Genomic DNA, 14,044 nt, shown 5'->3' with positions numbered 1-14,044 from the left:
CAATTCCAAACCAAATATGTACATGAGCCGTTCCCATGTTTTATGAAGGCTGTTGGCAAAACATGCAAAATAAATGTTTTTAATAGTATTTTGAACAAGGAGGCTCACATACATCAACCCAATTATTTCTCTTTACAATACCATGGCCTTGATGGGAAGTGGATGTGCTGGGATGCTGAAGCAACCCAACCCAAAGATTTTCCTTCGGGGTGCTGCGTGTGTTATTTTCCATTGGCAGCACCCCATGGAAATCTTTTAGGTATGCTAAATGACAGAAAGGTAACAAAAATGGGATATTTTTTTTTAATGAAACCCCTTTTTTTACCCCCCGTAAAAAAAATATTTTCCATGGGCCTGTACAATGCCACACACTAGATCTATACATCGGTACCATTCGACGATTATGATAATACTTCAATGGCCTTTCGAAGAAAACTATGATTTTTAAATAGTTGTGATTAAGTTTTGTTTTATATTCAGATTATTCACAGACATGTACAAAATTAATATGAATCTAATCATCATCTCTATAGTTCTCCGGGGTTTCTTTTTTATAATGCTTTTTCAGGTAACGCGGTCTATTGTGCAAATTTCGCAAGCATCCATATGTCATGATTCCTGAAATCAGTACAGGTTCGTAGTAAATAAGTATTATTATTTCTTGTTTTAAATATTTGTTTAAACAAGACAAGTGCATACATATTACTAACTCTGGTACAAACTAGCATGCGCCCTCATTTGAAGTACGACATAGATAGCATATTCTACCGCGTCATGGCATTTTTTCTTTATCGCTTTCTCGATCATTGTTGTTTATATTGGTTTCTCTTTTGTTTATTATTTTCAAGTACCATATATATATATATATAATGAAGTCTAATTACGCAAATTTTGCAAAATTCCATATCATTCATGTCATTACTCTTTATATCAGTAGACTTTTTCTGTATAAAATGATATACTACATCTACTAAGGTACTATATATATATAATAGATAGGAAATTCTATCGCGGAATTAGATTTTTCTTCATAGATCATCTATTCATTATATTACCTATTCTCAGTTTTATAAAAATGATAAAGTGTATTTCATCAACGGCCACAGAAAGAAATTTTCAATCCTATGACTGTGTTCTGTGTTTTTTTTAATAGATAAGTGCTTAAAAGTTATCTTCTCGAATACTCTCATTAAGTTTGTCCATGATTTTACTGTATATAGGCTATCGGTCATTCAGCTTTTCCTTAATAAAGGCCCTTTATTTGAATTGATGAATTGGTTTCTCACACGGGAGAAAAACAATTTTCTATATAAATATATTTGAACATCCTTATCATGCTTACTAAACCCAGTGGTGGTTATATTGCGATGCAGCATAAGCACTTTTTAGATTTAAAAAAATATCATCTTAACATTTTCTGTTTATCAGTTTATGATCAATGTTCATTTCTCGGGTATACTGTTTGTGTAATACTCAGTAACATCAATATCACCGCTTTTTCTTGGAGACGGAGGAAGGCCTATTAAATATTTTGATTTATTTACAAGATTTTCGTATTTGCATAATGAAATGGTAGTCCAGTTGTGTCTGTTTTGAGATCATGGAAACAGAAAACATGAATATTTTTTGTAACTTTGTTGTTGATGAAATCATCATTTGGATATTGAAAAACAAGCGAGAGTCAGAAAGACAGAGACACCGAGAGAGAACAGTGGGGGGTATGTTTGTTCCTATTTGTATTTATTAGCGAATTAATGTATCAGGAGCAGCGGAATCGGAGGCTGGTAGCCCAATTTTCTTTTTTTTTCAAAACCCTGTATAAAAATGTAAAAACTACCATCTGATTGTGATTTTTTTTGCATGGCCGCCCCCCACCTTCAAACCATTATGTATATTATATCCCCTGTGTATGATGTCGTCAAAATGTCGTCGAGAAAAAGTGCTGGACGAAAACAAAATGGTTCAATGCTCATCTGTATCGTTGATCGATTTTTTTTTATCAAACCCTCCCACCACCTCACCCAGCTAGGTTTTGAGATTTTTAATGAATATCCCGACCCTACAGATGGTGTGTCCTCCACCCTTGGTGGAATGCCACAAAAGGTATACCTCTCAATGTCAAACATTCATTCTTCCCCAATAGACCGTGACAGTGAGTTGTTAACTTTATTTGTGGACTATACAATTAAAGCACTATCGGCACAGTCAGTCAACCAAATCGAATATAATAATTTAGCTCCATAACAACTATATCATATATACATGTATGAGGACAAATGCATGCAAAGGGGCCATGGTATTATGTTTGCATATTACACCCAAATACCAAAGACAACCCAGACATGGCATAGAGGAACTGCGTTCTTGCTGAAGGGACTAGCTGGAATCTGGATACTCAACGGGCCTGAACAATCCAAATATAGGGTAGGTTCACATAATATCAGTCATTCTTTGTTATCTTCCACATTCCTTTCCTAATCAAAGAAACATAATGTATCTTTTCATTTCTTTTCTGAAGTATAGGGGAAGGCGGGGTAAGTTGTGACACTTTTTGCATTTTGCATGTTAGAATTGATATGACTAATAATATTGTAGAAATAAGTACCTTGCCTTTAAATTTGATTCTTGCGAAATATTTTTCACCTATATATAACTTTCTACCCCCACACTGAAATTCATTGTGCCACTTTGTGGGGTAAGTTGATACACAACAACTATGTACAAAAAGTATGCGGGAAGAACCAGCATGTCAATTTTTTATTTCAAGTCTTTTCACTTGCTTATTCTCTATAAATACTAACATCCTCTAAAAGTAAAAGAACTGTCATGCAGATTTGCACCTTTCTGCATATCATTGGCTTTTCAAGGTTTGTTTCTTTTTTATTATACATTACCATACGAATTACCATGGCTCAACTTGCCCATGTTGGCTGGCTCAAAGTACACCAGTCCGAACTTAATGCGATATTTTCACATCCACACATTTCTTATGCATCCATCATGTAAAAGACAATGACAAGAATGAAGATCAATACCTGGACTAACAATATTGTTCTTATTTCTTTATTATATTTAAAGACGTGTGTGAGTAAAAAGTAGTGATCTATTTTGCACCCTTTTTTACTTTTTTGGCAGAAATTTTTATTTTTCCCTCGAAAAAGTACTTTTTGTTTCCAAGTCGAAAACAATGTGGTGGGGTAAAGGGTTATGTAATGGGTCATCAATACATGACACCACCACAATGTCTGACTCATTCATTATTGGCCTGGGGGTGGTGGCTCAACTTGCCCCTATGCTCAACTTACCCCGCCTTCCCCTAATGATGTATAATGTATGAATATCATTTGTAGCCATGTCGTATAAAATGCTAATACGTTGAGATTTTAACTGATACTGTGTTATAAAGCTTTTATATGATAATTAATAAACACTTTGGTCAGTATTGAAATCATCGTCAGAGACGGAGAATACACACTGCACTGTAAGGATGTGTTTATGTGTGTGTATATTCATGCAAATATGCCAATTTGACCTTGACAAATATAGGCCCACTTCAGCACCAGTGTCTGCACAACTGAAAGAAGTAGAAGAAGTTTTGGAATTATGCCTCAACACGGTTGATAAAAATCAAGGATTCCTCGAAAGTTACCACTGGATGGTCATGATAGTAATGACATGCTATAAAAACGCCGTTTGAAAAGTTTAGCACGTTGTTTCAGCGCGTCACTCCAACATCTCATATTGTTGAAGGTTTTAAACGAGTTGTTAAAAAATGCACAATTTAAAATTTCTAAACACTTGATGTTATGTTGTTAGAGTGACTGGCTTAAACAACGTGCTTAAAATTCTAAACAAAATCTTTACAGTGCATGAATACTATTGGATGATAATACTGTAATAGCAAACTTCAATGGGACCCAAGGTTGCAAAATGACCAAACAGGAGAAGAATTTTTCAGAGTTGTTTTGGCGCAAATATTCACTGCTGAATGATACTCGCCGTATAAGTAACACTGTAAAAACGCTTTAGACACGTTGTTTAAGCCCGCTACTCTAACAACTACTGTTTAAACTTTTTAAACAACTGTTTAAACATTTTAAACAACTGTTTAAACTTTTTAAACAACTGTTTAAACTTTTTAAACAATTGTTTAAACATTTTAAACAATTGTTTAAACTTTTTAAACAACTGTTTAAACTTTTTAAACAATTGTTTAAACTTTTTAAACAACTGTTTAAACTTTTTAAACAACTATTTAAACTTTTTAAACAACTGTTTAAACTATTTAAACAACTTTTTAAACTGTTAAAAAACCGTTGAAACATTTTAAACAACTGTTTAAACTATGTAAACAAGTTGTTGAAAAAGTTTAAACAACTTGTTGTTAGAGTGACAGGCTTAAACAACGTGCTGTAAAACAACAGCAACAACAACCAATTTGTAAACCATATCTGTTAACAAGGTCCGGTTTCTATTTCTACCATGTATGCCATGTGAAAATGAATTGTGAGAGACTAACGATGTATTGTGACATATCAAAGGGATAATTTCCATTCATCCAACAGGATCATCAGTTTAAATTGACAGTGACGGGGTGAAAGAGGAGACACAACCAGACGGGCATCATGTGGACGCTTAAACTTCTTCGTTTTGATCAGGTAAGCTTAATCTGGAACAACTTAATGTATAGATAAAGTCTTTTTTTCATGAAAATATTCATATAAGATAAAATTGTAAATGATATCAGTGAAGTAATAATTAATACCAGCAACAACTATTAATTCGTGATGAATTAAAGAGTAAACAGTTCGTATCAAACAGTCAAAAGAAAAGTTACATATACATGTATGTATTTAAATGATACTTCAAAATGTGACAGATCTGTGAGTGTTGACAGATACTGTAATATCACTTCTATCGACAAGATGAGATGAGATGTATCAGATACAAAACGACAATACTTGTTCATGCCTGAGTGAGCATTGATAATGTTTGTATAGAGTGTCACAACATTTGCGCAAAGTGGAAAAAATTTGTATTCCCCTCTCGCCCCTCCCCCTTCATACTCTCTCTCTCTCTCTCTCTTTCTGTGTCTTCATGGCCATTCCTTCCCTCACCCTTTTCTCTTTTGTATATCCCTTCTTCATCAGGTTCCATCTGATTTTCGGGAGCCGTTCATCATCTCGGGATACCGGTCCTGTCAAAGTAGCGCATCATCCTGCCTGGCTAGTGCGCTCCAACGCACCAACGAAACAATCAACTTCTGGACTCACTTCATCCCCGCCATCATCTTCCTTCGCCTTACATGGATGGTCGCCGTCAACGATCACGGTGTTGCCCACGATCCCTTAATGTGGCCTGTTATAGTTTTCCTATTCGGTACCTTTTGTTACACGATGGCCAGCTCCGTTGCCCATATGTTCAATAGCATGTCCCAGTGTGCTAGATACACATTTTTCTTCATAGACTATTTTGGGATTAGTATGTACAGTTTTGGTACTTGTCTAGGTAAGAAATTAATTCTTATACCCTCGGTAAACAGTCAATGATAGGGTCAATGATTTGGCCTACCATACAACATCCGATGAATTTCAACGATTAAAAGATATTAGGCTCACTTTTCTATGATCATTTTTATAAATTATGATCAATCGTATCTATCACAATTTCTTTGATTTTCGGGATTTATGTCTCCTTCATTGTTGTCATATATCTCAATAAATACGATTTACTTGTTATCATGTGTTTATAATGAGAATGCGTTGCAAGTGAATACAAGTATTTTTTTATTGAATTGGCGTGTAAACGGAACAAAATGTTTAGACCAAAGTGGAAAATTAGCCGTTGCACATGAGAAGAATGCATGCAGTTTTACGAATATTTTGTAAATTCATATGGGGTTCCCAATTCTTTTTTAATAAGCAGGTGATAAGTTCATGAAAGTAGGCATATATCTTCATATTTAGCCCTGACATAATATTTTCATTCTATTTCTGTTCACAGCTTGCTATACCTACTCATTTCCACCGGAGTTAATAGACACGCCTCTTTACCATGTATACATCCCTGTTGCTATGGTAACGGCCTTCGGAAGTACTTACTTGGCATGTTGTAGCCGGTTTTCCACCTGGGCTCCCCTCCGAGATGGCGGTCGTCTGCCAGCGTTTGCTATACCTTACATCTGGTGCAAGTAAGAAATATTCACGAGGATATCATTGGCGAACCACTAGGGTACAGATGGGGGGCGCTTGGGAGCCATGCCCCTCCCCCAAAAAAGTTTCCCGATGAAAAAAAAAGAAAAAGAAAAGGAAAGAAAAGGGTGAAATATGCTATCTTAATTTCTTTGGATATTAGGTCAATATTTATCCCAAATTCGATTTTAATTGTGTCGGATTTTAAAATTTGTGCTTACTCGCTTCGGTCGCTCGCAACTTTGAAGCAATTTCTTCCCTTACAAACTTGGCGCGGTGAGATTATTAGATTGATTTGTAAAAAATATCATTTTTAAAATGCTTTTTTTTTCTTCAGAATTCCTTTAGTCTATCGCCTCATCTATTGCGAGTCAACGGGGTGCGACAGCGATGCTCTTTACTTCCAAATGTGGCAATTTTATTTCATATTCGGGATCTCATTACTCTATTCCACGAGATTCCCAGAGGTCATAGCGCCTGGGAAGTTCGACTTCATTGGCCACAGTCATCAGTTCTTCCACATCGGGAGTAGTCTCGCCAGCTACTGCCATTACCTCGCCTTTCTTGCGGAGTTGGAGGAGCGCCCAGATTTCATTGAGCAGCACGGCATGCCTACATTCATGTCAACCTTTGGTGTTTTTCTCGCCGTGCTTGTCGGGAATGTCGCCATCGTATGGGTTCTGTCGTTATGGGTGGTTAGGATCAAGTCGCGATCAAAAGCGACAGAATACTCAGACTGATGTTTAGATTCAGTATGCTACCGTGTGTTTCATCATGTTAGATGAAAAAAAATCAGATCTTAAGCAAGCCCAAGGGGATCTTTCCATCGACTTTAGTCTTCCGACAAAGTTGTCCGATTTGACAGCTTGATTTCATTGATTTTGATTGGCTGAGAAGTAATGATACCATGCATCTGTCGAATAAAAGACACTAATTTGTGGGATAAATCATCCGACAAGTCCTGAAATGCTCCCTGTGTGATTGAGGGGAGAGGACTGGGGGCTGGTTGCACAAATCTTACTTTGACAGCAAACACAAGTTCCAAAAAGTGCGCACTTCTGTTTGGTTGGATTTCAAGTTCGTTATTTTCGAGAATTTTTATTAATCAGTGGTTGAGGTTGATAAATTTTATCATACTTAAGATTTGAACAATGCGGCATCCCATGCAATAACAATTCTCTTCCATTTCAGATAGAAACTACCGTGTCTTTCATTTGTAGATATAATAGTTTTCACTATATTTATATGTATTAAAAAATGACACAATTATAGTATAAGAGATTATTAGAATGAGAGGAAGAATATTTATTTAAAGTTTCTGTTTTGCTGTTGAATTCTGTATACTTCATAGTTATATAGGCCAACTTTATGATGTTTGTTAAATATTTTACTTTACCGTGATTGCTGATTTGATTTTTGTTATTCAACAATTGATTTATTCTTGTAGTTTATTCCCGTGAGCCATGGGCTTATAGCAGTTCGAAGGCTGGAGTGAATACCGTGTTGAAATAAATAAACTTTATGATTAATGAATTAGAAATATGCTCTCGAAAACATAATCATCGGTCATCGGAGAATATAGCTGAATATATTATATCAGAAAATGAATATACAGCATCCATATTTTTTATTGCAGTGCTTGGAAATTGTTTGAAAATTTTGTAAATTGTTTTTAGTACAGAAGATAAAGGAAAATTTGAATAAAAAAGTACACATTTGGCAAACCTCGGAGAGAATGGTTTTGGGTCAATGAAATAACAATGACTCCAGCGGCGTAACAGGGGTCGGGGGCCAGGGGGGGGGGGGCAAGAACCAAAAATATCCCGGTCATGAACAGGCGTAATGGTGTAATGAGGCGACTTTTTTGAGAAGGCCAAATATAGCGTATCGGGCAGAATTTATCTTTTTAAAAATGTTGCGAGCGAGCGAAGCAAGCGAGCAAAAATTCTGACCTTTTTAATAAAAAAAAATCAAATTTTGTGATATATTTTGACATGATATCCAGAGAATAATATATTTCACTCTTCTCTCTTTAGATTCCCTTTTTTTTGGTCTATACGCCACTGTGAACAGGATTTTTTGCGGCAGTAGCGTGAAGAGTAAAAAAAAAAAAAACGAGGGGCGCAGTATAGCACATGTGCTAAAAAGCTGTTTTATATAAGTCCCGAGCGAGCGAAGCGAGCGAGAAAAAAAACCACCTTTTCAGAGAATCTAACTTTGAGCTATTTTTTTGACATTATGTTCAATAAATAAAATCATATCCTACACTTTTCCTTTGCTTTTTCTTTCCTCCTTGTTTTTTGTTCTTGTTTGTAGAACTTTTTGGGGCCATGGCCTAACCCTTCCATACGCAGTGCTGTTGGGGACCGGGGCGGAGCCCCCGGAACTTCTTGATATCAAAGCCATTTAAACCTCGCAGATTGCCGCTATATTAATCAAATCGCGGGCATATACAGAATATAGCTTTTGCACAAAACATTTATTCAACCCAGTTGCGTAATGAACCAAATATTTTGAGGGGAGAAAAACATAGCAATGTGGGAAAAATTTGTAAAAAGTCACCAGCGTGCCTAAAAAAAATGCCTATTGAAATTAAATTCTAATTATGTGATAGATTTTTCCATTATATTCAGCAAATAACACATTTCATTGTTTCCATTCATTTTCATTATACGTTGTCTCCTATAATTTCTTTTATTTCCTCTTGGGTGTGGAACCAAGACCCCCCACCAGCCTGTATGCCAGTGATTGAACGGGGGCGTTATAGAGCCATTTGAAGGTTATAAATGAAGAGCCCCCTTGCCCCGGTAGCTTATTTGCGTAAAATTTAGCATGCTTGTAGCACAATGTTGTAAATCATCGGCAGCCCGGTCGTATTATTTTTTTCCCTTCCCTTTTCTTTGTTTTCCAATTTAGCTTTTGACTAATTACATTCTAACTTCGTTTCCCGCTATTGATTGCCATTTTGTCATCTTTTAATTTATTTCCCACCGTAATAGTGCATTACATAGGCCTATTTCGGAATGATTTTTTCTTTCTCAAATGTTCTTCTTTCGTACATTTTCCCGCTTTCCTTCCTTTTCCATTAAAAAAAAGGTTTTTTCTTCGTTTTCTTTTCCCTTTTCCCTTTCCCTTTCCTTTTCCTCCTTTCCTTTTTCACTTTCCTTCCCCTTTCTTTCTCCCTCCTTTTTTTCTTTTTCCAGTTTTTTTTTTATTTTCCCGGTGAAATCCGCCAGGGGGCAGATTGCCCCCCCCCGCCTGTTACGCCACTGAATGACTCCACAATATTATTATTTTTTTAACATAATAAAAACCAATCCATTAAAGTTCTTATAGGCAGGGTATGGGTTTTGTATTCTCGCCTAATCTATCTCTTATAATGATAACAAAACATAGACATCAAAGATCAGGTACTATGGAATAGCCCGCTGATAAAGACTTGTACAACAATCGACAAAACTTTTGATCATTAATATTAAAATTTTATTGGATGAACAAGACAAGTTTCTCTCACATCAACTTTTTAAAAGCGAAATATACAAATTTAATTGTAATTATTAGTTCTGAAGTGAACAAAAAATATCCATTGATTTCTGTCAGACCAAATTAATCAAAAAATCAAATGCGATGAATGACAACACGATGTTGAGAAGACCCCCCCCCCCAAAAAAAAAAAGTTTCTAAAGTAACTAAGGAAGTTTATCACCCTTTTATCAGTATACAGCTATACAGTTGATGCTTTATTTGTGTTAAATTACTGGATTTAATATATCGTGTTTGATTTTGAATAAAATCTTTCCTTTGATTTAAAGAAAAATAATGTGATTTAAATTGCTATCAAATTTACAATGATTGTTCAAATCGATTATGAAAGTTCATCTGTGTTGGTTGAAAATAAGTAAAATTTAGATTGTTCGAATCTGTATAGTGCCCTACTATTCTATTTCATGTTGATATCACAATAAAAAAAACACCTCACTTTGGCAGTTTACATGAGTGTGTGGCTGATTTTGCTCGAGAAAGGATGAGAAAGCGTAAGGAAGAGAGAAAGAAAAAAAAATAGTAGGGGGGAGTGCGAAGCACAGATGAGATACTTGTTTTTATTTTTATTATATATATATATTTTTTTTAAACAAGTGCACACCTAGTTACCAATAATGCACATAGCATTTCCATTTATTTGAAAGCAGGATAAAAGAGCAATGTAGATTAAATGCCTTGCTCACGGGCATAGGTGCCGCGGCCGGGGATCGAACCCCGAACTCCTATTCATAAGAACCCCGGACTCCTATTCATATAAGAAGAAAGATAAAACTGCTGTTGAAAATTATAGACCTATCAGTGTTTTAAGCATAGTATCCAAAATTCTAGAAAAGGCGGTATGTGTTCATATCGAAAAATATTTTAAAGAAAATGAAATGATTTACGAATATCAGTCTGGTTTTCGACATGACTATTCGACTAAGACATGCCTTATTCACTTGACTAATTATCTGAGAACTAATATTTTTAAGGGACAATTCGTTGGGATGATACTCCTAAGTAGTTATGGGAGAGACCTCATACCTAATTGACCTTTGACCTTTGACCTTTGACCGCATGACCTTTGACCCCAACTTCCGGTCACTGTTGACCCCGTGACCCCACCTTCCGGTCAATCATGACCTTTGACCTTTGGGTACGCGGTAAACAGGAAATTGGATAATGGAGCGCGGGAAGCGATTTTAATTGGATAATGGAGCGCGGGACGCGATTTTAATTGGATAATGGAGCGCGGGACGCGATTTTAATTGGATAATGAAGCGCGGGGACGCCATCTTAATTGGATAATGAAGCGCGGGACGCGATTTTAATTGGATAATGACTCCGCGTGGGGACGCGATTTTAATTGGATAATGACTCCGCGTGGGGACGCCATCTTAATTGGATATGAGTCCACGTAGGGACTCGATCTACAGGAAATTTAATTAACCTCCGCGTGGGGTGATCTCCCGCGCCCTCGCCTATAAATGATGGGAGTAAACCGAGAACATGAACTTGGGATATCCTATTCAAGGTGAAAGCCGGCTCTCTCTGTCTCTTATTACAACAATTATTGGTAATCCAACATGTGATTATAATCCTGATAACAGTGGCATCTCAAACTCTACTCATTCCAGACTTTCCCCCATCAAAACTCTCTGACTTTTCCATACTGTTTTGTACATACCTCCATACTTTTCATTTTAACTCACATGACCTGCACGGCTCTCTGACCCGCAAAAGTATACTATATTGAAACCCGTAGACGACTCCTTTCAATCAACTTCATTCATCCGCAGTACAGATGGTGATAACATGAAACACTATACAGTCAAGGATGATTCTTTATTATTACTATCATTTATTCTATTCCATTTCAATGTAGATAGGTTCAATTAGTGTATAAACAGCAGATTTTGATACAAAGGTAAAAATAATGTAAGATATGTTCTCAAATTACGTTGTCACAACAAAATAATTAACTGTTCATTGTTAATATTAAAGTGAAGTTCTCGTTTTTTTTTCTTTTCCTTCGCTTAACTTATTGGATTGTAACACATGTCTATGGATGGCATTCAGAAAATATGAACACAATGAAGTTCAAACTGTCATTTATGCCCGCATTTATGTTGACGGCGTTTTCTTGGATTATTCGACAAGCTGATGTTTGTGCCTTTAGTTGTAGGTTCCATCTTCACCCTCCGTTTCTTCTCCACCATCATCATTATCGTCATCGTCACCTTGATACTGGAATAAACCATCGAATTGTGAACCATGCCTGGCTAACACTCTCTGTACGGCTTTCCGGAATTCCATGCCATTCTCTAATCTTTCCGTGAGATCGGACACGATTTCATGATTGATGTCAGCGTCTTCGAGGTACACGTTCTGCTGCAAGAACTGAGAGTACAGATCGAAAAAGATGCGTTTGACTGCCCACATTAGTTTCACGTGAGCCTTTGCTTTAGCGTCTTCTTCTTCCATTCCTTCTGAGATGTATTTCTGATATTTTTCGTCTCTCAAGTCCTTGGTGGCCGTCATGGCTTGCTCTAACCATCCTCGATAAGCGAGGTTGTCTTCAGTTTCTTCCATGTTTGCTGTCATTGACGATTCGTGTCCATCGCTTTCTGATACGCTCGTTTCGGAATCACCGTTGGATTCTTCAACTCTTTGCATTTGAGAGGATGGGTCGGATTCTTCATCTTCACTCGTTTCTTCTCCAGTATCATGCTCAATTTGTTCATGCCTCTGCATGTTATATTTCCTACTAAAAGTTTTATCGCATCGTGAACAAGCGTGACGGTTGGACATATCCAATATATTCATGCTGACTCGATGATTATTTGTTGGGAAATGAAGAAAATTAACGTTCAAACTTGTAATTATACGTAATCATGAAACGCGCGCGAAGGTACTTTGATTCTTACGGATTTTTACGCATTCTTACGGATTCTTACTCATTCTTACGGATTCTTACGGATGTTTACTCATTCTTACTCATTCTTACTCATTCTTACTCATTCTTACGGATTTTTTACGGATTCTTACGGATGTTTACGGATTCTTACGCATTCTTACGAATTCTTACTCATTCTTACGGATTCTTACGGATGTTTACTCATTCTTACTCATTCTTACTCATTCTTACGGATTCTTACTCATTCTTACGGATTCTTACTCATTCTTACGGATTCTTACTCATTCTTACGGATTCTTACGGATTTTTTACGGATTCTTACGGATGTTTACGGATTCTTACGGATGTTTACGGATGTTTACGGATTCTTACGGATGTTTACGGATTCTTACGGATTCTTACGGATGTTTACGGATTAATCAATGCTTTCCTATAATCTCAAGGAAAATATGTTCATCCACGCTAGAATGACCCATGCATGGGTCATTCCAACGTGGATCCGTAAGGATCCGTAAACATCCGTAAGAATCCGTAAGAATCCGTAAACATCCGTAAGAATCCGTAAAAAATCCGTAAGAATCCGTAAGAATGAGTAAGAATCCGTAAGAATGAGTAAGAATCCGTAAGAATGAGTAAGAATCCGTAAGAATGAGTAAGAATGAGTAAGAATGAGTAAGAATGAGTAAGAATCCGTAAGAATGAGTAAGAATGAGTAAGAATGAGTAAACATCCGTAAGAATCCGTAAGAATGAGTAAGAATTCGTAAGAATGCGTAAGAATCCGTAAACATCCGTAAGAATCCGTAAAAAATCCGTAAGAATGAGTAAGAATGAGTAAGAATGAGTAAACATCCGTAAGAATCCGTAAGAATGAGTAAGAATCCGTAAGAATGCGTAAAAATCCGTAAGAATCAAAGTACCTTCGCGCGCGTTTCATGATTACGTATAATTACAAGTTTGAACGTTAATTTTCTTCATTTCCCAACAAATAATCATCGAGTCAGCATGAATATATTGGATATGTCCAACCGTCACGCTTGTTCACGATGCGATAAAACTTTTAGTAGGAAATATAACATGCAGAGGCATGAACAAATTGAGCATGATACTGGAGAAGAAACGAGTGAAGATGAAGAATCCGACCCATCCTCTCAAATGCAAAGAGTTGAAGAATCCAACGGTGATTCCGAAACGAGCGTATCAGAAAGCGATGGACACGAATCGTCAATGACAGCAAACATGGAAGAAACTGAAGACAACCTCGCTTATCGAGGATGGTTAGAGCAAGCCATGACGGCCACCAAGGACTTGAGAGACGAAAAATATCAGAAATACATCTCAGAAGGAATGGAAGAAGAAGACGCTAAAGCAAAGGCTCACGTGAAACTAATGTGGGCAGTCAAACGCATCTTTTT

The 14,044-nt window shown here is 36.6% G+C and overlaps 1 protein-coding gene across 1 annotated transcript; it reads left to right on the top strand.

Moving 5' to 3' along the window:
• Positions 1-2,131: 2,131 nt before the first annotated feature.
• On the top strand, positions 2,132-10,171 carry LOC129270110 (membrane progestin receptor gamma-A-like). Its single transcript, XM_054907517.2, has 5 exons — positions 2,132-2,424; positions 4,566-4,658; positions 5,151-5,508; positions 6,004-6,190; positions 6,529-10,171. The coding sequence occupies exons 2-5, from the start codon at positions 4,626-4,628 to the stop codon at positions 6,929-6,931; spliced, it is 981 nt and encodes a 326-aa protein (XP_054763492.2). The 5' UTR covers positions 2,132-2,424; positions 4,566-4,625; the 3' UTR covers positions 6,932-10,171.
• Positions 10,172-14,044: the final 3,873 nt, after the last annotated feature.

This window comes from Lytechinus pictus, chromosome 10, assembly GCF_037042905.1.
Source record: "Lytechinus pictus isolate F3 Inbred chromosome 10, Lp3.0, whole genome shotgun sequence".
Lineage (NCBI taxonomy): Eukaryota > Metazoa > Echinodermata > Echinoidea > Temnopleuroida > Toxopneustidae > Lytechinus > Lytechinus pictus.
This window is presented reverse-complemented; position numbering and strand designations above follow the sequence as displayed.

Coding starts and splice junctions, on each gene's coding strand:
- LOC129270110 (XM_054907517.2), top strand. CDS start 4,626: ATGTGGACGCTTAAACTTCTTCGTTTTGATCAG. Junction 4,659..5,150: donor AACTTCTTCGTTTTGATCAG/GTAAGCTTAATC, acceptor CTTCTTCATCAG/GTTCCATCTGATTTTCGGGA. Junction 6,191..6,528: donor ATACCTTACATCTGGTGCAA/GTAAGAAATATT, acceptor TTTTTTCTTCAG/AATTCCTTTAGTCTATCGCC.